The 24251-nt window shown below is 54.2% G+C and overlaps 1 protein-coding gene across 5 annotated transcripts in view; it reads right to left on the bottom strand.

Moving 5' to 3' along the window:
* ASB10 (ankyrin repeat and SOCS box containing 10) overlaps positions 1–24251 on the bottom strand; it is a 134129-nt gene that overhangs the window by 43957 nt on the left and 65921 nt on the right. For 4 of the 5 annotated variants that reach the window (XM_063924687.1, XM_063924689.1, XM_063924691.1 and 1 more), the window contains exon 2: positions 7196–7463. In XM_063924687.1, coding sequence (XP_063780757.1) covers positions 7196–7463 — 268 coding nt within the window. Of the gene's footprint in view, positions 1–7195; positions 7464–13499; positions 13781–24251 lie in introns of those variants that run through there. The other variant, XM_063924690.1, reaches the window with a different exon arrangement.

The raw sequence follows: 24251 nt of genomic DNA, 5'->3' as shown, positions 1-24251 counted from the left end.
GAGCAGCAGGGGGACTGGGGAAGACAGGCAGGAGCAGTGGGAGGACTGGGGAAGACAGGCAGGAGCAGCGGGAGGACTGGGGAAGACAGGCAGGAGCAGCGGGAGGACTGGGGAAGACAGGCAGGAGCAGCGGGAGGACTGGGGAAGACAGGCAGGAGCAGCGGGAGGACTGGGGAAGACAGGCAGGAGCAGCGGGAGGACTGGGGAAGACAGGCAGGAGCAGCGGGAGGACTGAGGAAGACAGGCTGGAGAGCAGGTGGGATCGGAGAAGACAGGCAGGAGCAGCAGGGGGACTGGGGAAGACAGGCAGGAGCAGCGGGAGGACTGGGGAAGACAGGCTGGAGAGTAGGTGGGATCGGAGAAGACAGGCAGGAGCAGCGGGAGGACTGGGGAAGACAGGCTGGAGAGCAGGTGGGATCGGAGAAGACAGGCAGGAGCAGCAGGGGGACTGGGGAAGACAGGCAGGAGCAGCGGGAGGACTGGGGAAGACAGGCTGGAGAGCAGGTGGGATCGGAGAAGACAGGCAGGAGCAGCAGGGGGACTGGGGAAGACAGGCAGGAGCAGCGGGAGGACTGGGGAAGACAGGCTGGAGAGTAGGTGGGATCGGAGAAGACAGGCAGGAGCAGCAGGGGGACTGGGGAAGACAGGCTGGAGCAGAGGGGACCAGGGATGACAGGCAGGAGTAGCGGGGGACTGGGGAAGACAGGCAGGAGCAGCGGGAGCACTGGGGAAGACAGGCAGGAGCAGCGGGAGCACTGGGGAAGACAGGCAGGAGCAGCGGGAGCACTGGGGAAGACAGGCAGGAGCAGCGGGAGGACTGGGGAAGACAGGCAGGAGAAGCGGGAGGACTGGGGAAGACAGGCAGGAGCAGCGGGAGGACTGGGGAAGACAGGCAGGAGCAGCGGGAGGACTGGGGAAGACAGGCAGGAGCAGCGGGAGGACTGGGGAAGACAGGCAGGAGCAGCGGGAGGACTGGGGAAGACAGGCGGGAGCACTGGGGAAGACAGGCAGGAGAAGCGGGGGGGACTGGGGAAGACAGGCAGGAGCAGCGGGAGGACTGGGGAAGACAGGCAGGAGCAGCGGGAGGACTGGGGAAGACAGGCAGGAGCAGCGGGAGGACTGGGGAAGACAGGCTGGAGAGTAGGTGGGATCGGAGAAGACAGGCTGGAGCAGCGGGAGGACTGGGGAAGACAGGCTGGAGAGCAGGTGGGATCGGAGAAGACAGGCAGGAGCAGCAGGGGGACTGGGGAAGACAGGCAGGAGCAGCGGGAGGACTGGGGAAGACAGGCTGGAGAGTAGGTGGGATCGGAGAAGACAGGCAGGAGCAGCAGGGGGACTGGGGAAGACAGGCTGGAGCAGAGGGGACCGGGGATGACAGGCAGGAGTAGCGGGGGACTGGGGAAGACAGGCAGGAGCAGCGGGAGCACTGGGGAAGACAGGCAGGAGCAGCGGGAGGACTGGGGAAGACAGGCAGGAGCAGCGGGAGCACTGGGGAAGACAGGCAGGAGCAGCGGGAGCACTGGGGAAGACAGGCAGGAGCAGCGGGAGCACTGGGGAAGACAGGCAGGAGCAGCGGGAGCACTGGGGAAGACAGGCAGGAGCAGCGGGAGCAATGGGGAAGACAGGCAGGAGCAGCGGGAGGACTGGGGAAGACAGGCAGGAGAAGCGGGAGGACTGGGGAAGACAGGCAGGAACAGCGGGAGGACTGGGGAAGACAGGCAGGAGCAGCGGGAGCACTGGGGAAGACAGGCAGGAGCAGCGGGAGCACTGGGGAAGACAGGCAGGAGCAGCGGGAGCACTGGGGAAGACAGGCAGGAGCAGCGGGAGGACTGGGGAAGACAGGCAGGAGAAGCGGGAGGACTGGGGAAGACAGGCAGGAGAAGCGGGAGGACTGGGGAAGACAGGCAGGAACAGCGGGAGGACTGGGGAAGACAGGCAGGAGCAGCGGGAGGACTGGGGAAGACAGGCAGGAGAAGCGGGAGGACTGGGGAAGACAGGCAGGAGAAGCGGGAGGACTGGGGAAGACAGGCAGGAGAAGCGGGAGGACTGGGGAAGACAGGCAGGAGAAGCGGGAGGACTGGGGAAGACAGGCAGGAGAAGCGGGAGGACTGGGGAAGACAGGCAGGAGCAGCGGGAGGACTGGGGAAGACAGGCAGGAGCAGCGGGAGGACTGGGGAAGACAGGCAGGAGCAGCGGGAGGACTGGGGAAGACAGGCAGGAGCAGCGGGAGGACTGGGGAAGACAGGCAGGAGCAGCGGGAGGACTGGGGAAGACAGGCTGGAGAGCAGGTGGGATCGGAGAAGACAGGCAGGAGCAGCAGGGGGACTGGGGAAGACAGGCAGGAGCAGCGGGAGGACTGGGGAAGACAGGCTGGAGAGCAGGTGGGATCGGAGAAGACAGGCAGGAGCAGCAGGGGGACTGGGGAAGACAGGCTGGAGAGCAGGCAGGATCGGAGAAGACAGGCAGGAGCAGCAGGGGGACTGGAGAAGACAGGCAGGAGCAGCGGGAGGACTGGGGAAGACAGGCAGGAGCAGCGGGAGGACTGGGGAAGACAGGCGGGAGCACTGGGGAAGACAGGCAGGAGAAGCGGGGGGACTGGGGAAGACAGGCAGGAGCAGCGGGAGGACTGGGGAAGACAGGCAGGAGCAGCGGGAGGACTGGGGAAGACAGGCAGGAGCAGCGGGAGGACTGGGGAAGACAGGCTGGAGAGAAGGTGGGATCGGAGAAGACAGGCAGGAGCAGCGGGAGGACTGGGGAAGACAGGCTGGAGAGCAGGTGGGATCGGAGAAGACAGGCAGGAGTAGCGGGGGACTGGGGAAGACAGGCAGGAGCAGCGGGAGCACTGGGGAAGACAGGCAGGAGCAGCGGGAGGACTGGGGAAGACAGGCAGGAGCAGCGGGAGCACTGGGGAAGACAGGCAGGAGCAGCGGGAGCACTGGGGAAGACAGGCAGGAGCAGCGGGAGCACTGGGGAAGACAGGCAGGAGCAGCGGGAGCACTGGGGAAGACAGGCAGGAGCAGCGGGAGGACTGGGGAAGACAGGCAGGAGAAGCGGGAGGACTGGGGAAGACAGGCAGGAACAGCGGGAGGACTGGGGAAGACAGGCAGGAGCAGCGGGAGCACTGGGGAAGACAGGCAGGAGCAGCGGGAGCACTGGGGAAGACAGGCAGGAGCAGCGGGAGCACTGGGGAAGACAGGCAGGAGCAGCGGGAGGACTGGGGAAGACAGGCAGGAGAAGCGGGAGGACTGGGGAAGACAGGCAGGAGAAGCGGGAGGACTGGGGAAGACAGGCAGGAACAGCGGGAGGACTGGGGAAGACAGGCAGGAGCAGCGGGAGGACTGGGGAAGACAGGCAGGAGAAGCGGGAGGACTGGGGAAGACAGGCAGGAGAAGCGGGAGGACTGGGGAAGACAGGCAGGAGAAGCGGGAGGACTGGGGAAGACAGGCAGGAGAAGCAGGAGGACTGGGGAAGACAGGCAGGAGAAGCGGGAGGACTGGGGAAGACAGGCAGGAGCAGCGGGAGGACTGGGGAAGACAGGCAGGAGCAGCGGGAGGACTGGGGAAGACAGGCAGGAGCAGCGGGAGGACTGGGGAAGACAGGCTGGAGAGCAGGTGGGATCGGAGAAGACAGGCAGGAGCAGCAGGGGGACTGGGGAAGACAGGCAGGAGCAGCGGGAGGACTGGGGAAGACAGGCTGGAGAGCAGGTGGGATCGGAGAAGACAGGCAGGAGCAGCAGGGGGACTGGGGAAGACAGGCTGGAGAGCAGGTGGGATCGGAGAAGACAGGCAGGAGCAGCAGGGGGACTGGAGAAGACAGGCAGGAGCAGCGGGAGGACTGGGGAAGACAGGCAGGAGCAGCGGGAGGACTGGGGAAGACAGGCGGGAGCACTGGGGAAGACAGGCAGGAGAAGCGGGGGGACTGGGGAAGACAGGCAGGAGCAGCGGGAGGACTGGGGAAGACAGGCAGGAGCAGCGGGAGGACTGGGGAAGACAGGCAGGAGCAGCGGGAGGACTGGGGAAGACAGGCTGGAGAGTAGGTGGGATCGGAGAAGACAGGCAGGAGCAGCGGGAGGACTGGGGAAGACAGGCTGGAGAGCAGGTGGGATCGGAGAAGACAGGCAGGAGCAGCAGGGGGACTGGGGAAGACAGGCAGGAGCAGCGGGAGGACTGGGGAAGACAGGCTGGAGAGTAGGTGGGATCGGAGAAGACAAGCAGGAGCAGCAGGGGGACTGGGGAAGACAGGCTGGAGCAGAGGGGACCAGGGATGACAGGCAGGAGTAGCGGGGGACTGGGGAAGACAGGCAGGAGCAGCGGGAGCACTGGGGAAGACAGGCAGGAGCAGCGGGAGCACTGGGGAAGACAGGCAGGAGCAGCGGGAGCACTGGGGAAGACAGGCAGGAGCAGCGGGAGCACTGGGGAAGACAGGCAGGAGCAGCGGGAGCACTGGGGAAGACAGGCAGGAGCAGCAGGAGGACTGGGGAAGACAGGCAGGAGAAGCGGGAGGACTGGGGAAGACAGGCAGGAACAGCGGGAGGACTGGGGAAGACAGGCAGGAGCAGCGGGAGCACTGGGGAAGACAGGCAGGAGCAGCGGGAGCACTGGGGAAGACAGGCAGGAGCAGCGGGAGCACTGGGGAAGACAGGCAGGAGCAGCGGGAGGACTGGGGAAGACAGGCAGGAGAAGCGGGAGGACTGGGGAAGACAGGCAGGAACAGCGGGAGGACTGGGGAAGACAGGCAGGAGCAGCGGGAGGACTGGGGAAGACAGGCAGGAGCAGCGGGAGCACTGGGGAAGACAGGCAGGAGAAGCGGGAGGACTGGGGAAGACAGGCAGGAGAAGCGGGAGGACTGGGGAAGACAGGCAGGAGAAGCGGGAGGACTGGGGAAGACAGGCAGGAGCAGCGGGAGGACTGGGGAAGACAGGCAGGAGCAGCGGGAGGACTGGGGAAGACAGGCAGGAGCAGCGGGAGGACTGGGGAAGACAGGCTTGAGAGCAGGTGGGATCGGAGAAGACAGGCAGGAGCAGCAGGGGGACTGGGGAAGACAGGCAGGAGCAGCGGGAGGACTGGGGAAGACAGGCTGGAGAGCAGGTGGGATCGGAGAAGACAGGCAGGAGCAGCAGGGGGACTGGGGAAGACAGGCTGGAGAGCAGGTGGGATCGGAGAAGACAGGCAGGAGCAGCAGGGGGACTGGAGAAGACAGGCAGGAGCAGCGGGAGGACTGGGGAAGACAGGCAGGAGAAGCGGGAGGACTGGGGAAGACAGGCAGGAGCAGCGGGAGGACTGGGGAAGACAGGCAGGAGCAGCGGGAGGACTGGGGAAGACAGGCAGGAGCAGCGGGAGGACTGGGGAAGACAGGCTGGAGAGTAGGTGGGATCGGAGAAGACAGGCAGGAGCAGCAGGGGGACTGGAGAAGACAGGCAGGAGCAGCGGGAGGACTGGGGAAGACAGGCTGGAGAGCAGGTGGGATCGGAGAAGACAGGCAGGAGCAGCAGGGGGACTGGGGAAGACAGGCAGGGGCAGCGGGAGGACTGGGGAAGACAGGCTTGAGAGCAGGTGGGATCGGAGAAGACAGGCAGGAGCAGCAGGGGGACTGGGGAAGACAGGCAGGAGCAGCGGGAGGACTGGGGAAGACAGGCTGGAGAGCAGGTGGGATCGGAGAAGACAGGCAGGAGCAGCGGGAGCACTGGGGAAGACAGGCAGGAGCAGCGGGAGCACTGGGGAAGACAGGCAGGAGCAGCGGGAGGACTGGGGAAGACAGGCAGGAGAAGCGGGAGGACTGGGGAAGACAGGCAGGAACAGCGGGAGGACTGGGGAAGACAGGCAGGAGCAGCGGGAGGACTGGGGAAGACAGGCAGGAGCAGCGGGAGCACTGGGGAAGACAGGCAGGAGAAGCGGGAGGACTGGGGAAGACAGGCAGGAGAAGCGGGAGGACTGGGGAAGACAGGCAGGAGAAGCGGGAGGACTGGGGAAGACAGGCAGGAGCAGCGGGAGGACTGGGGAAGACAGGCAGGAGCAGCGGGAGGACTGGGGAAGACAGGCAGGAGCAGCGGGAGGACTGGGGAAGACAGGCTTGAGAGCAGGTGGGATCGGAGAAGACAGGCAGGAGCAGCAGGGGGACTGGGGAAGACAGGCAGGAGCAGCGGGAGGACTGGGGAAGACAGGCTGGAGAGCAGGTGGGATCGGAGAAGACAGGCAGGAGCAGCAGGGGGACTGGGGAAGACAGGCTGGAGAGCAGGTGGGATCGGAGAAGACAGGCAGGAGCAGCAGGGGGACTGGAGAAGACAGGCAGGAGCAGCGGGAGGACTGGGGAAGACAGGCAGGAGAAGCGGGAGGACTGGGGAAGACAGGCAGGAGCAGCGGGAGGACTGGGGAAGACAGGCAGGAGCAGCGGGAGGACTGGGGAAGACAGGCAGGAGCAGCGGGAGGACTGGGGAAGACAGGCTGGAGAGTAGGTGGGATCGGAGAAGACAGGCAGGAGCAGCAGGGGGACTGGAGAAGACAGGCAGGAGCAGCGGGAGGACTGGGGAAGACAGGCTGGAGAGCAGGTGGGATCGGAGAAGACAGGCAGGAGCAGCAGGGGGACTGGGGAAGACAGGCAGGGGCAGCGGGAGGACTGGGGAAGACAGGCTGGAGAGCAGGTGGGATCGGAGAAGACAGGCAGGAGCAGCAGCGGGACTGGGGAAGACAGGCTGGAGAGCAGGTGGGATCGGAGAAGACAGGCAGTAGCAGCAGGGGGACTGGAGAAGACAGGCAGGAGCAGCAGGGGGACTGGGGAAGACAGGCAGGAGCAGAGGGGGAAGCAGGGAAGACAGACAGGAGCAGCAAGAGAGCGCATGCGCATACACAAATCTGTATTTGGGGACTGTGATGTGGCTCATAGGTCAGACAGTCCCAGGGCTGGTGCAAGTTTAGATGGCGTGACCGATGGTAGCATGTAAGGATGTATTACAGCGTGCGTGGGCACTAAAAGTGGGCGTCTCAGCCCATGCACATTGGGTGGTATGGATGCACACCTGGGAAGGGCTTTATAGCGGCATTTGCATAAACCTGCAGACGGGCGACCGCCAATAGAGGCTGCTGTCTGCGCTATTGCGTGTGACTCAGAAAAACCGCACAATGTGAAATAAAGACACGTGCCCCATACAGCGGACACCAGATGAGATTTACCCCCCTCCCCCCATATTGACATGACTTACTGGTAGGACTCGGATGTCTTGCAGTGGTGGAGAGGGAACAAACCCTCTTGACACTCGGCGTTGGGATTGGCCCCGTAGCTGAGCAGGGCCCTCACACATTCTGTTTGGGAATTTTCACAAGCCCCATGTAAGGCGGTTTCTCCACTAGGAGCAAAGTCCACATCTGCCCCCTTCCTGAGGAGCAGCTGGAGGCAATCTATGTACCCGCGGCTTGCAGTGATGTAGAGAGGGCAGGTGAGCTCCTCCTCATACGTCAGAGACCAGATCCCTGGGGGAAAGAGAGGGGACACGTCCTCAGTTGTCTCACAAGTCAGGACTAGTCACTGTGTTCTGGGTAAAGCAAATTAGTGCAACAGAACATAACATTCTACACTACGGTGAGCGGTGTGGAGGGTACTGCAGGTCAGGAGATCCGCTGGATAACATCTACTGGAATAATAGAAAGTAGCGGAACTGTATGTGGCCGGTGGAGGGTTCGCTATTTATCATTCAATATCCCTGAAAACACGTTTTACCCGCATATGTAAAATACCACCCCAATGTATGAAGGGGTGCTGCAGTCTCTCTCCGCTGCGCACCTGTCAGATGTACTCCCACAGCTATGGCAGTGGCCGCTGCACGTGTGGTCAGTAGGCCACGCATGCACAGTAACGCATGGGGGGAGGGGAATGTCCATATATATCACTAATGCAGTCACTTCACCTCTATCACATTGCAGGCAGAGCTGGATTAAGGCATTGGGTGGCCTGGGGTACTTAAGACAGGGTAGTCCTAGGGTCTAAAATTAAAATTATAATATAAATTAGCTATTTTATATACCGTATATGTAAAAAAAAAAAAAATAATAATAAATATATAAATATATTATATATATATATATATATACACACACACACATATACATGCTGTATAATCGGAAAGTATTCACAGCTCTTCACATTTTGTTGTTGCAGCCTTAATAAATTCATTTTTTCCCCTCAAAATTCTACACACTATACTCCATAATGACAACGTGAAAAAGTTTTTTTGGGAGATTTTTACAAATTTATCAAAAATAAAAAACCTGCCTGTCTTCCCCATCCTTGAGATGTTCCTACAGCTTAGTTGGAGTCCACCTGTGGTAAATTCAGTTGATTGGGCATGATTTGGAAAGGCGCACACCTGTCTATATAAGGTCCCACACTTGACAGTGCATGTATGAGCACAAACGAAGCATGAAGTCAAAGGAATTGTCTGTAGACCTCCGAGACAGGATTGTCTCGAGGCACAAGTCTGGGGAAGCGTACAGAAAAATATCTGCTGCTTTGAAGGTCCCAGTAAGCACAGTGGCCTCCATCATCCGTAAATGGATGAAGTTTGGAACCACCAGGACTGTACCTTGAGCTGGCCGGCCATCTAAACTAAGCGATCAGGGAAGAAGGGTCCTAGTCAGGGAGGTGACCAAGAACCCAATAGTCACTCTGTCAGAGCTACAGCATTCCTCTGTGGAGAGAGGAGAACCTTCCAGAAGGACAACCATCTCTGCAGCAATCCACCAATCAGGCCTGTATGGTAGAGTGGCCAGGTGGAAGCCACTCCTTAGTAAAAAGCACATGGCAGCCCACCTGGAGTTTGTCAAAATGCACCTGAAGGACTCTTAGACCATGAGAAACAAAATTCTCTGGTCTGATGAGACAAAGATTGAACTCTTTGGTGTGAATGCCAGGCGTCATGTTTGGAGGAAACCAGGCACCGCTCATCACCAGGCCAATACCATCCCTACAGTGACGCATGGTGGTGGCAGAATCTTGCTGTGGAGATGGTTTTCAGCAGCAGTAACTGGGAGACTAGTCAGGATAGAGGGAACGATGAATGCAGCAATGTACAGAGACATCTGGATGAAAACCTGCTCCAGGGCGGTCTTGACCTCAGAATGGGGCGACGGTTCATCTTTCAGCAGGACAACGACCCTAAGCACACAGCCAAGATATCAAAGAAGTGGCTTCAGGACAACTCTGTGAATGTCCTTGAGTGGCCCAGCCAGAACCCAGACTTGAATCCGATTGAACATCTCTGGAGAGATCTGAAAATGACTGTGCACCGACGCTTCCCATCCAACCTGATGGAGCTTGAGAGATGCGGCAAAGAGGAATGGGCGAAACTGCCCAAAGATAGGTATGCCAAGCTTGTGGCATCATATTCAAAAAGACTTGAGGCCATACCTCCTAACTGTCCTGATTTTTGCAGGACATTCACGTTTTTTTGGGACTGTCTCGCTGTCCCTCCCGCAGGCCGCACTGATGGGGGGCAGTTGGGAGGCTCCTATCAGTGGTGAATAGACGCAGGGCGCATGGGCACCTGCTGCACTGACTCTGTAGCCCTGCGCACTATCATGCACCGGCCTGTTACCTAGAGCTTATCCACCTCTCGTGTCTGCTCATATTTATCAATTAGTGAGTCCTAGACCTGATAATTAGCATTTGCTATCATTATGCTATGCATGACCATAAGAAATTAGGATTCGGCGAATGTATTAAATACACTGGTAGAGGTCTGTCCATGCGGTGTGTAAGAAGTGATGCCTACTTCTCTGGGCGCCGGGCGCACAACTGCACCGTCTACTGACCATGCGCAAGTGGTGAGTGCCGGGCAGGGATCTATCCAGGGGCAGTATAACAGGGGAGAGGGCCCGTGTGCAGACTCGGGGTGGATCCCCCTCCAGGGGCAGTATAACAGGGGAGAGGTCCTGTGTGCAGGCTCCGAGTGGATCCCCCTCCAGGGGCAGTATATAACAGGGGAGAGGGCCCGGGTGCAGGCTCGGGGTGGATCCCCCTCCAGGGGCAGTATAACAGGGGAGAGGGCCCGTGTGCAGGCTCCAGGTGGATCCCCCTCCAGGGGCAGTATAACAGGGGAGAGGTCCTGTGTGCAGGCTCCGAGTGGATACCCCTCCAGGGGCAGTATAACAGGGGAGAGGGCCCGTGTGCAGGCTCCAGGTGGATCCCCCTCCAGGGGCAGTATAACAGGGGAGAGGGCCCGTGTGCAGGCTCCAGGTGGATCCCACGCCAGGGGCAGTATAACAGGGGAGAGGGCCCGTGTGCAGACTCGGGGTGGATCCCCCTCCAGGGGCAGTATAACAGGGGAGAGGTCCTGTGTGCATACTCGGGGTGGATCCCCCTCCAGGGGCAGTATAACAGGGGAGAGGTCCTGTGTGCAGGCTCCGAGTGGATCCCCCTCCAGGGGCAGTATAACAGGGGAGAGGGCCCGTGTGCAGGCTCCAGGTGGATCCCACGCCAGGGGCAGTATAACAGGGGAGAGGGCCCGTGTGCAGACTCGGGGTGGATCCCCCTCCAGGGGCAGTATAACAGGGGAGAGGTCCTGTGTGCAGGCTCCGAGTGGATCCCCCTCCAGGGGCAGTATAACAGGGGAGAGGGCCCGGGTGCAGGCTCGGGGTGGATCCCCCTCCAGGGGCAGTATAACAGGGGAGAGGGCCCGTGTGCAGGCTCCAGGTGGATCCCCCTCCAGGGGCAGTATAACAGGGGAGAGGTCCTGTGTGCAGGCTCCGAGTGGATCCCCCTCCAGGGGCAGTATAACAGGGGAGAGGGCCCGTGTGCAGGCTCCAGGTGGATCCCCCTCCAGGGGCAGTATAACAGGGGAGAGGGCCCGTGTGCAGGCTCCAGGTGGATCCCCCTCCAGGGGCAGTATAACAGGGGAGAGGGCCCGTGTGCAGACTCGGGGTGGATCCCCCTCCAGGGGCAGTATAACAGGGGAGAGGGCCCGTGTGCAGACTCGGGGTGGATCCCATGCCAGGGGCAGTATAACAGGGGAGAGGGCCCGTGTGCAGGCTCGGGGTGGATCCCCCACCAGGGGCAGTATAACAGGGGAGAGGGCCCGTGTGCCGGCTCGAGGTGGATCCCCCTCCAGGGGCAGTATAACAGGGGAGAGGGCCCGTGTGCAGGCTCGGGGTGGATCCCCCTCCAGGGGCAGTATAACAGGGGAGAGGGCCCGTGTGCAGGCTCCGGGTGGATCCAGGCTCTGGCTGGCCCCCTCCTCTCTGTAGCACACGTAGACTCTGGCATTGTACCGAATCTACTGCGCAAGTACAGGCCCCTTGGAAACATGGCGTCAGTCATGTTCCAGCGACAGATCACTACTGCACATTCATGGCGGCCATTTTGCCAGTGATTATGTCGCTGCTGCAGTGCCGGCGATGCGGAACTCTGGAAAGGTAAGTCATTACACATAGGAGTGTGTGCATTTCAGCTGGAGAAGAGACATTTTCTCTTTCCTCCCTATGTATACAACAGACAACTGCAATGAAACGGCAATTTCCCTGAGCTGTCACGTCTCTTAGTGATGCGGCCCCCGTAGGGCTCAGCGGGGAGTGGTGCTATGTATGGAGAGGAGAAACGTTCCTGTATCCACGTCTACGTGGTAGAAGAGCAGAGAATCGCACAACCAGTCATCCGGGCAGCTCAAAAAATGAATAGTGTAAATGTGTTTAGTGCTTTAGTACATCCCGCCCTCAGAGCCTTTATTCCTCGTTGTTACAGCTGTGCTGGCAGAACTCACACGGATAGATGACGCAGGGTGTGATGGAGGTCAGTCATGTTAGACAACATGGGGTTAATGCAGCTCAATGTAAGAAGGTGCAATGGGAGACAAATCCAGCCAGCAGAGGGTTAATGCAGGCGGTGTGCTGTGCTTGCAGGTACATGCAGTGGTGGCAGTGGCACCTGTAGTGCGGCCAGCGTTGGTGACGCTGTGGTGATAGGTGGCACCGCCACTGGTATCGCTGCCGCACTGTCTCAGAGAGAGAACGGCACTACGGGGTGTTGATCACCCTGCACTGACCCTGTCTGGCAGCACAAGGACCCTGGACACCTGGAGATGTGACCTCCAACCTTGTGCACTACTGCATATACACAGTCATAGCTAGTGCCCCTGAGACTGCACAAACACCTCCGTGCTGCTGAACGTGCGCTAGTGAGTGCAGGGGTGTAAGTTCATGCCAGGCGCCCGGAGAGGAAATAGAAGGTGGTGGTGGTGGTGATGAGGCGGACCGCAGTAGAAAATAATGGGGAGTGTGGGGGAGCAACGTGTAGCGCCGGGCAGCGGAGCGGAGACCAGTAACCACGGAGATAACACAGGGAGCACAGAGAAAACCACATACTGCAGAGGAGGAGGTTAGTACATCCCGCCCTGTGTTTGAAGAATGACAGTTAGGAGCTGATTGGTTGGTACTTTATCTCTCATAATTTTATCTCTCTCCAAGCTTTGACAAATACCCCCCTTTAAAAGTTTTATTATAATATTTAGTGCATTTTCTTAAAACCAACTTCTGCTCTCCTATCTTTCCTCATATAAGACACAGCAGCAGAGCTGTAGCTCACTGTACACACTTTGATCTTTTATCAGACACATTCTAGACTCTTCAGCTGAAGGGTCTTCAAGGAGGGTTTCTGAGCTTGGACAGCAGTCAGCAGCGACTGACCCTAATCACTATGAATTGAGTGGAGAGAGATATTTTCTAGTTCAGCAGCACCCTCAGACTTTCTTTCTTGGTGCCCCTCTGACAGCTGATGCCCGGCAGCAAATGCCTCTATTGTCTCTGGGAGTTCTGCCACTGAGTGAGTGCATACTCCACTGCCACACCTTGCTGGCTGGATCTGGTACATCCATTGTATGTGCACTGTGTACATGCTGCACCTGCCCACGCATTTACCCTGTGTCATCCTGCAAACCTGCCCTGCCTGGATAATAAACCAAAGACCTGATTAAGTTATCAATTGTGTGGACTGACCACCGTCACACCTGTACCAACACCTATAGGATCTGCCAATCACCTGTCCGGAGGATGGAGGAAGAACAGGCAGTAAGGTGTGCATGCACAGAAGGAGGTCACACATACGCAGCAGCGCTCCTCCCTTACTATGGGTATGCGGGACCTATGTGGAGACAGCGCAGAGGGCGTTACTCAACAGTCACAAACATTACAAGATAACAATGAAAGGAAAACACATCATAGACACATGGTATAGACAGAGTCTGGGGTGACGCTGAGCTGTGCAGACGGAGGAGGACGGGGCGAGGGTGCGCCCTAGTCACAGCACAGTGCCAGAATCAGGCTGCACCATAACTGGATGCTATGTGCAGATGCAGCGCCCTTTGTAGCTCAGCGTGGGGCCAATAAGGACCCTTCAGCTAGATTTGCTCCCAACCCAAACGGAGACTAATGCGATAACTTTGGTGACGCTGACTCCCAGACACCCCATGGTCACACACCTAGTACACAGCAGCCACTCACACTCACAGTGAGGTCACATACTCAGAGCATGGTACCGATAGTTCCTCCATTCCTCCACATCACTTGTATCAAACAAAGCGTTGGGGTGAATGAGGTTGTCTGGGTCCTCCAGCAGGTCCTGTACAGCATCTGTATGCCCTGATAGAAGTGACAACCAGTAATCCAGAGCTGGGCCAGTCGCCTTCCGAGTCACAATCACCTCACACATGTCTTTACATGACCGCCTGTCTCTCTCTCGCTTCCTTTCTGTCTCTAATAATGCAGATACATGGCCGTCTCTCTCTCTCTCTCTCTCTCTCTCTCTAATAATGCAGATACATGGCCGTCTGTCTCTCTCTCTCACCCCCAGTCCCCGTCCTCTGTCTGGTTCCTATATTTAGAACCTTCTCTTATGTAATGTCCTCTAGAGTTACAGCATGTACCAGGTTCCTCTCCCCTCTAATAATGGATGTGGCTCTCCTGACACACTGGTTAGAGTGTTCGGATATCTAATAGACTGTCCTATATGTGTAAAGCTGTATAATGAGGCATGATAGGTGCAGCCTCTGCAATAAGGCATGAGACACATGAAATCTTCTTTCAAACTATATCTATTTAATATAAATTCATAACCTACAGAGATGAGTGGGCTTAGTTCTCTGAGAACTGAGCCCAACCAAATTTACCCAATCCGAGAAAATCCAGACCTGCCTCTCGGATCTCCCTACCAATTCCAGACTTCGAAATGAGGCAAAAAGAGTTTTGGATGCAAGCCCTTCTCACTCAGAGTGTAGAAGAGGTGTAAAAAAAGAAATAATAAAATAAAAACCAGAAATCAGTGCTGAAAACCCCCATTAAGGCAGTGGAACAAACTGTGTTCAGAAACATCACAAATCCCTTAGAAGAGTCTAAGTGTGTCCATGAATACTAGGTGTGAGCCTGACCTTTCTGATACTGTACTCATAGAGAAGCCTCCTTCCACCATTTATGTACTCTTTGCAAAGGTGGGGATGATGAGCAGCACAAGAATAGCTGGTGACAGAAAAATTGAGGCTGCCACTGTGGAAGTGCAACAGGACGAGATGGATATTTGTGTAGCTGACACCAGGGCTAATGAGGATGTTGTTTATGTCAGGTACCAGTGAAAGATGTCTTTGCCCATGATAAGAAGGCCATTGTCATTCCTTGGCATAAGACCAAAAAATCCACCTTATGGGTGGAATTATTTTTACCTAAGTCCTGACAACATTTGTCTAGCCATGTGTAGCATTTGTAAAGTCACAGTAAGTAAAGGTAGGAACCTTAACCATCTAGGAACCTCCCTGTTATATAATTTGCAGTTCATGGAAAGGTTTTGGGAAAATCAGAAACTTGTACTAAAAAAAAAAACCCAACAAGAAGTCCAGCATCCGCTATCTTGCTTCTCTCAGCTAGATCCCAGCACCTGCCATCTCCACCACCAACACCTTCATCCTCAGTATCCTCACTAATAACTGGAGGTAGTACTGCATCCAAGATAAGACTAGGTGATGTCTACCCTCTCCAAGATTTCTCAGAAGAATCCTTGTGCGCTAGACCAGCTGCTGCTGTGGGTGGATCTTCATCCCAGAAGGAGAACTAGAGGACTTCTAATAGTTTCAAACTGACAAAAAAAATCATTTGCAAGAGGAAGCATGACAGCTCTCACCCAGTCGCACAGCGGATCACTGACGCCATAGCGGCCATGCAAGTATTAGATCTGCAGCCAATATCTACCATTAATGCAGTGGGCTTTACACGGTTAGTCGAGATCATGTGTGCCTGGTACCATATTCCATCTCGGTTCCATTTTACTGGACAAGCAATACCTTGGTTATGCCAGGACTTAAAAACACCTAATTATTGGCCTACAAAATCCCATTGTGCCCACTGTCCACTTAACCACAGTTATGTAAGCAAGCAGAACTGAGCAAACTAAAGATTACATTATTGTGATAACCTACTGGGTGGGTGTATCGCCTTCAGCAAGGACAACAGCAGCATCTAGCAAACAATCCCAGCTCATTCAGAAGCACGCACCGGATTCACCAACAGGCACACCGCTGACAACCTGTTAGAAAAACTCAGGGAAATCGTTGCACAATGACTTACACTGCTTCTACTCTCCCCGGGATTTGTGATTTCTGTTAATGCCACAAATATTGTGAGAGCATTACAGCTGGGGAAATTCCAACATGTCCCATGTTTTGCTTTCATGATAAACTTAGTGGTACAGGGCTTTTTAGGAAATTGCAGGGCATGCAGGAGATGCTGTCTGTGGGATATTTTTGGAGTTCAGCAGCTGTATGAAGAAAATTGCAGCACATGCAAGAAAAGTTTAGTTTGCCCAGCCATAAACTGAAGCAAGAAGTGGTAACAAGGTGGAATTCCACCCCTTATACGCTTCAGTAGATGACGTAACAGCAAAAAGCCATCCATAGCTATACAACATTGGGAGAGGAGGGGATGTACCTCAGTCCAGTGCAGTGGAGAATACTTTCCGTGTTGTGCAAGGTGCTGAAACCATTCGAAGCAGTCACCTGTGAGTTCAGACACTACCAGCTTGAGTCATTTTATTCACCGAATTAGACACTTTGGAAAGCAGCTTGCGAAACTGAAGGAGATGAAACAAAGTGATTCCACAATGTATGTCGGACTTGTAGCGCAAGTCCTTTATTCGCATCTTCAGGACCCAAGGGTTGTCAACATCTTGAAATCGGATCACTACATTTTGGCGACCATACTTGATCCTAGGTTTAAGTCACACGTTGTGTCTTTCTTTCCGACTGACCCAGATCCTAAGAGATGCAAAGAGCTCCCGGTAAGCAAGTTGCCAGTTCAAGGGGTACATGACACAATAGCGTCTCTTCTTTCAGTTTCTCCGGCAATTGCTGCTGCCAGGAAAAATCTCCGCTTTGCTAAGAGACCCAGTGGTGATGCAAAAGAGCAAAAATAACATTTTGACATCTGGTTGGATCTAAAAGAATTGGCCAAAATTAGTGACATCTTTACCGCAACTCCATCTAATATGGTCACCATACAAAGATTGCTGGAGGGTTATGGTTATTTTAATGATAGCATACAAAGGCAGATCACAGAGTCCCTTTGACGTCTGGAAGAAAAAAGGAAATTGGGAGGCCCTTCCACAAACTGGCTTTACTTTACTTAAGCTTCCCAGCCTCCAGTGTGTATTAAAAAAATAATTTTCAGCACAGCCGGGAACATTGTCAGCGATCGGCATAGGAGGCTACTTCCTCAAAATGTGGAAAAGATGATGTTCATCAAAACGAACTACAAATTCCATGAGGAAGACCTTTACAGCCTAAGTACAGAGACTTCTGTAATGGCGGAATCCAGCGTGGATGAATTAATATTGTGTGAAGATGATGTACACTGATGAGGGTGAGGATGGTAGTGACGATTACATCTTGCCACTGCCGAACTGTTAGCTTAGTTTCCCTAAGCCCATTGGTAGCTTGTTTTGTGGGGGCCCAAACAAACCAAGCACTTCAGTCTGCTCTGTCGCTTAGTAACCAGCCAGCTTGCTGCAGCACTTGGCCTAAACTGGATGAAACATTATCATGTGGGTGGTTTTGAAAAAAGCAAAACATGAAGTTAATACAGATTCAAAACATGTGAGGGCGGTCTTGGTAAAACCAAAACAAAGATAAAGTCAATATAGATCCAAACCATGGGGGTCAGTGCACATCTCTATAACATAGTAAATCCATAAAACCATCCTATCTAAGTGTGCAGTGCCCTGTGGCCTGCAGAGCACCACAGAACAGGAGATGCCACCTTTGTTGCAGGGCTCCTGGGCTAGCAGGTCGTCGGCACAGAACCAGAGAAATGTCACTAATAGTACCATAGGTCACAGCGTACCCATAATACACTAGGGGGGGGGTGATCGCTGCAGATGCCTCTGTGCCTGGAAAGCAGTTTGGATCTGTCTGTTACAGACACTAAGCCCAGGACAGCGTAACGGATGCATGCAGTTTAGAGCAGAGCTGGCCAAACCAGTCCTCGAGATCGACCAACAGGTCACATTTTCCAGATCACCTGGCTGGTGCACAGGTGCAGTCATTACTAATACGATGTGCTGCATTCATTCCTAACTGACAATTCTACAGGTCTCCAGGAGGCTGGAAAACATGACCTGTTGATAGATCTCGAGGACCGGTTCAGCCAGCCCTGGTATAGGGGATTCAATTACACAAACTTATATAACATTACATGAACGTGCAAATGCTAATAATGTGTACAGAGGCACCGTGTATACTGTACCTCACTATACATGCAGGTTCTCATACACCAGAGTACTGTGCCATTTATACTAGTGATGTGCACCGGAAATTTTTCGCGTTTTGTGTTTTGGTTTTGGGTTCGGTTCCGCGGCCGTGTTTTGGATTCGGACACGTTTTGGCAAAACCTCACCGAAATGTTTTTGTCGGATTCGGGTGTGTTTTGGATTCGGGTGTTTTTTTCAAAAAACCCTAAAAAACAGCTTAAATCATAGAATTTGGGGGTCATTTTGATCCCATAGTATTATTAACCTCAATAACCATAATTTCCACTCATTTTCAGTCTATTCTGAACACCTCACACCTCACAATATTATTTTTAGTCCTAAAATTTGCACCGAGGTCGCTGGATGGCTAAGCTAAGCGACCCTAGTGGCCGACACAAACACCTGGCCCATCTAGAAGTGGCACTGCAGTGTCAGGCAGGATGGCCCTTCAAAAAAATAGTCCCCAAACAGCACATGATGCAAAGAAAAAAAGAGGCGCACCAAGGTGGCTGTGTGACTAAGCTAATCGACACAAGTGGCCGACACAAACACCTGGCCCATCTAGGAGTGGCACTGCAGTGTCAGGCAGGATGGCCCTTCAAAAAAAGTCCCCAAACAGCACATGATGCAAAGAAAAAAAGAGGCGCACCAAGGTGGCTGTGTGACTAAGCTAAGCGACACAAGTGGCCGACACAAACACCTGGCCCATCTAGGAGTGGCACTGCAGTGTCAATCAAGACAGGATGGCCCTTCCAACAAATTGTCCCCAAACAGCACATGATGCAAAGAAAAAAAGAGGCGCACCAAGGTCGCTGTGTGACTAAGCTAAGCGACACAAGTGGCCGACACAAACACCTGGCCCATCTAGGAGTGGCACTGCAGTGTCAATCAAGACAGGATGGCCCTTCCAAAAAATTGTCCCCAAACAGCACATGATGCAAAGAAAAAAAGAGGCGCACCAAGGTAGCTGTGTGACTAAGCTAAGCGACACAAGTGGCCGACACAAACACCTGGCCCATCTAGGAGTGGCACTGCAGTGTCAATCAAGACAGGATGGCCCTTCCAAAAAATTGTACCCAGACAGCACATGATGCAAAGAAAAATGAAAGAAAAAAGAGGTGCAAGATGGAATTGTCCTTGGGCCCTCCCACCCACCCTTATGTTGTATAAACAGGACATGCACACTTTAACGAACCCATCATTTCAGTGACAGGGTCTGCCACACGACTGTGACTGAAATGACTGGTTGGTTTGGGCCCCCACCAAAAAAGAAGCAATCAATCTCTCCTTGCACAAACTGGCTCTACAGAGGCAAGATGTCCACCTCATCATCATCCTCCGATTCCTTACCCCTTTCACTGTGTACATCCCCCTCCTCACAGATTATTAATTCGTCCCCACTGGAATCCACCATCTCAGGTCCCCGTGTACTTTCTGGAGGCAATTGCTGCTGGTGAATGTCTCCACGGAGGAATTGATTATAATTAATTTTAATGAACATCATCTTCTCCACATTTTCTGGAACTAACCTCGTACGCCGATTGCTGACAAGGTGAGCGGCTGCACTAAACACTCTTTCGGAGTACACACTGGAGGGAGGGCAACTTAGGTAGAATAAAGCCAGTTTGTGCAAGGGCCTCCAAATTGCCTCTTTTTCCTGCCAGTATACGTACGGACTGTCTGACGTGCCTACTTGGATGCGGTCACTCATATAATCCTCCACCATTCTTTCAATGGTGAGAGAATCATATGCAGTGACAGTAGACGACATGTCGGTAATCGTTGGCAGGTCCTTCAGTCCGGACCAGATGTCAGCACTCGCTCCAGACTGCCCTGCATCACCGCCAGCGGGTGGGCTCGGAATTCTTAGCCTTTTCCTCACACCCCCAGTTGCGGGAGAATGTGAAGGAGGAGATGGTGACGGGTCACGTTCCGCTTGACTTGACAATTTTCTCACCAGCAGGTCTTTGAACCTCTGCAGACTTGTGTCTGCCGGAAAGAGAGATACAACGTAGGTTTTAAATCTAGGATCGAGCACAGTGGCCAAAATGTAGTTCTCTGATTTCAACAGATTGACCACCCGTGAATCCTGGTTAAGCGAATTAAGGGCTCCATCCACAAGTCCCACATGCCTAGCGGAATCGCTCGGTTTTAGCTCCTCCTTCAATGTCTCCAGCTTCTTCTGCAAAAGCCTGATGAGGGGAATGACCTGACTCAGGCTGGCAGTGTCTGAACTGACTTCACGTGTGGCAAGTTCAAAGGGTTGCAGAACCTTGCACAACGTTGAAATCATTCTCCACTGCGCTTGAGTCAGGTGCATTCCACCTCCTTTGCCTATATCGTGGCCAGATGTATAGGCTTGAATGGCCTTTTGCTGCTCCTCCATCCTCTGAAGCATATAGAGGGTTGAATTCCACCTTGTTACCACCTCTTGCTTCAGATGATGGCAGGGCAGGTTCAGGAATGTTTGGTGGTGCTCCAGTCTTCTGTACGCGGTGCCTGAATGCCGAAAGTGGCCCGCAATTCTTCGGGCCACCGACAGCATCTCTTGCACGCCCCTGTCGTTTTTTAAATAATTCTGCACCACCAAATTCAAGGTATGTGCAAAACATGGGACGTGATGGAATTTGCCCAGATGTAATGGACGCACAATATTGCTGGCGTTGTCCGATGTCACAAATCCCCAGGAGAGTCCAATTGGGGTAAGCCATTCTGCGATGATCTTCCTCAGTTGCCGTAAGAGGTTTTCAGCTGTGTGCCTATTCTGGAAAGCGGTGATACAAAGCGTAGCCTGCCTAGGAACGAGTTGGCGTTTGCGAGATGCTGCTACTGGTGCCGCCGCTGCTGTTCTTGCTGCGGGAGGCAATACATCTACCCAGTGGGCTGTCACAGTCATATAGTCCTGAGTCTGCCCTGCTCCACTTGTCCACATGTCCGTGGTTAAGTGGACATTGGGTACAACTGCATTTTTTAAGACACTGGTGAGTCTTTTTCTGAGGTGTGTGTTCACATTTTCGGTATCGCCTGCCTAGAGAAATGGAACCTAGATGGTATTTGGTACCGGGGACACAGTACCTCAATCAAGTCTCTAGTTGGCTCTGAATTAACGATGGATACCGGAACCACGTTTCTCATCACCCAGGCTGCCAAGGCCTCAGTTATCCGCTTTGCAGCAGGATGACTGCTGTGATATTTCATCTTCCTCGCAAAGGACTGTTGGACAGTCAATTGCTTACTGGAAGTAGTACAAGTGGTCTTCCGACTTCCCCTCTGGGATGACGATCGAATCCCAGCAGCAACAACAGCAGCGCCAGCAGCAGTAGGTGTTACACTCAAGGATGCATCGGAGGAATCCCAGGCAGGAGATGACTCGTCAGTGTCAGGAATCGACTCACCACTGTTATGTCGGTCCGCCGGAGCGGACTCCGTCTGGGGTCACTGCATGTTGCTGTCACCTGTCGCCCTGCTCATGGATGTCGCCGCGGGCCTGGAGGCGCCTCTGGAGTCAACGGGCGTGTGAGTGCGCCGCGTCCCTGCCGGGCCGCGGCATGGGCGCCGCCATGACAGTATTCCCCAGTGTAAGTGCGGCGGCCAATCCGGAGCTTGGCCGCACCCCCTTGTCTCACTCCAGCCAATGCCTGCCGGTCAGGGGGTATATCAGGAGCTGCTGGGTGAGTCAGAGGTTGTCCTGAACTTTGTGTCACTCCTGCGACTCGTGTGTTTGGACCTGTTATCCTGTTCCTCCGTGTTCCTGGATATTCACCTGATCCTCCGTGTTCCTGGATACTCCCCTGTGTCTCCGTGTTCCTGGATATTCTCCTGTATCTGCTACTCCGTGGAACTACAAGCACCAGCACCACAGCAATACCTTTTTGGCTTCACACCTTCCACACCTGCAGTGTGCTCCAGCCATCAGCAGTAGAGACTCCCTATCCAGGTGCATTCTAACAACTCACCTGTGATTCAGCCTGCAAGCTGATTGTGCTTTCCACCAGCACAGTGGACATTAACACCACGTCTCCTGCATTGCTACCAGGTTTGCTACTACTATTCCTATCTCTGCTGGCTCCACGTTTTAACCATTCCGGTTTTCATTTCCATGCTACAAACTCTGCCATAGACTTTCAGTTTCAAACCATACTATTCCATTGCCATTACCATTGCCGTTACCATTGTCATTTCCATTGCATTCGTTTGTTTACTTTCTGCTGCATTATTATCTGGACTTTTCTGTTATTAATAAATCTACATTGTGCACATGCGCAGAAACCCAGTACAGCCTCCTCACTTCATTCCACCTACCTCCACTGACCCACTAGCGCCCCCTCCGGGGACACAAACAAAACCGTCTCTGACAGTAAGTTCAGGACCGATGGACTCGGACGGTGGTCAGAGTGTGGGGTCAGGGGCCTTAAAAAATCTGGTCTCCCGTTTGGATGGACAAGAGGTTGTGCAGCAGCAGATATTCCAGTTTCTGCAAGGGATGTCTTCCCGGATTGATACGTTACAACAATCTCTGCTAAGTGCGCCTGCACCTCCAGTTCCTGTTACCCCTGCACATGCCAGTGTTGGGGGTTCTTCTTCTTCTCCGGCTGCATCTGCTCCTGTATCTCGTTTGCACTTGCCTGTGCCTAGCAGGTATGATGGCAGTCCGAAGTTATGCCGTGGGTTCCTCAACCAGTGTGAAGTCCAGTTTGAACTTTTACCTCATAATTTTCCCACGCCAAGATCCAAGGTTGCTTATATCATCTCACTGCTCTCTGGATCAGCCCTGAGCTGGGTGTCTCCTCTGTGGGAACGTGCCGACCCGTTGATGAACAACTATGCCGAGTTTGTTTCCATCTTCAGACGCATCTTCGATGAACCGGGTCGTGCAACTTCAGCCTCCGCAGATCTTCTCCAGCTCCGTCAAGGGACTCGCAGTATGGGTCAATACGTCATCCAGTTCCAGACGCTAGCCGCAGAGATCCAGTGGAATAACCAAGCCTTAGTAGCAGCCTTCTGGCATGGACTCTCAGAGAGGATAAAAGATGAACTGGCAACTCGTGATATTCCTGAGCAATTACCCGAGCTAATCTCCCTATGTATCAAGTTGGACTCTCGCATCCGCGAACGCAACAATGAGCGTGCTCGTGCTGAGTGTCGCAAACCAAGAATGGTACCTCCTGTACAGTTGCAGCCTCCACCTTCTGATGAGCCTATGCAAATTAATAGGTCCCGCTTAACTGCTGAGGAGCGGTCAAGGAGACTCCGTGAGAGACTGTGTCTTTACTGTGCGGCAGTAGGCCACCAAATAAGTTCTTGTCCAGTGCGTTCGGGAAACGCCAGATCCTGACTTGTAAGGGAGGAGTCAAGTTGGGATCTTTCAAGCAAGCTCCTTCAACCCAAGATCTCATTCTTCCTGTGACCTTAGAGACGGCGGCTGGACTCCAATCTGCAACTGCGTTGGTAGACTGTGGTGCAGCGGGGAATTTCATCACTCAAGCTGCGGTAGACAAGTTTCATCTGCCGGTCTGTGAACTTTCATGTCCCGTCTACATTACGGCAGTAGATGGTAGCCGTATCTCTAAGGGGTATATCACTCAACAAACCAGGCCAGTGATACTGGGGGTTGGGTTCCTACATTCTGAGTTAATTAAGTTTTTAGTTATTCCACAGGCAACTCAGGAGATTGTGTTAGGTATGCCCTGGCTCCAGCTACATAACCCACAGATTGACTGGTCTACATTACAACTAACTGCTTGGGGGTCACATTGCCGTCAGTCTTGTTTAGCCCAAGTTGTTCCTGTCAAGACTTCTGAAATCAAGACCCCGCCTACTCTTCCTACGGCCTACCAAGACTTCGCTGACGTCTTCAGCGAAAAGGCCGCTGATGTTCTACCGCCCCATAGAGAGTGGGATTGCCCCATCGACCTTGTTCCTGGCAAAAAACCACCTAGGGGGCGCACCTACCCGTTATCTGTTCCTGAAACCGAAGCGATGAGTAAATACATCCAAGAAAATCTACAGAAAGGATTCATCCGTCCCTCATCATCACCTGCTGGGGCAGGTTTCTTTTTTGTTAAAAAGAAAGATGGAGGACTACGTCCATGTATTGACTACCGGGGACTTAATGACATTACCATTAAGAACAGCTACCCGTTACCTCTTATTACCGAGTTATTTGATAGGGTCAAAGGAGCCCGCATCTTCACCAAGTTAGATCTCCGCGGTGCCTATAATCTCATCAGAATCCGCAGCGGTGATGAATGGAAGACGGCTTTCAATACTCGGGATGGCCATTACGAGTACCTGGTAATGCCATTCGGGTTGAGCAATGCCCCAGCAGTGTTCCAGCACTTTGTTAATGAAATCTTCCGTGACGTTCTGTACAAATATCTCGTAGTTTACCTGGACGATATCCTCATCTTCTCTCAAGACCTCTCCTCTCATCGTCTCCAAGTCCGTGAAGTTCTCCGACGTCTTCGTGAGAATCGTCTCTACGGCAA

The sequence above is a fragment of the Pseudophryne corroboree genome, chromosome 5, assembly GCF_028390025.1.
Source record: "Pseudophryne corroboree isolate aPseCor3 chromosome 5, aPseCor3.hap2, whole genome shotgun sequence".
NCBI classification, from domain to species: domain Eukaryota; kingdom Metazoa; phylum Chordata; class Amphibia; order Anura; family Myobatrachidae; genus Pseudophryne; species Pseudophryne corroboree.
Note: the sequence above shows the minus strand (reverse complement) of the source record. Positions and strands in the feature narration are given on the sequence as shown.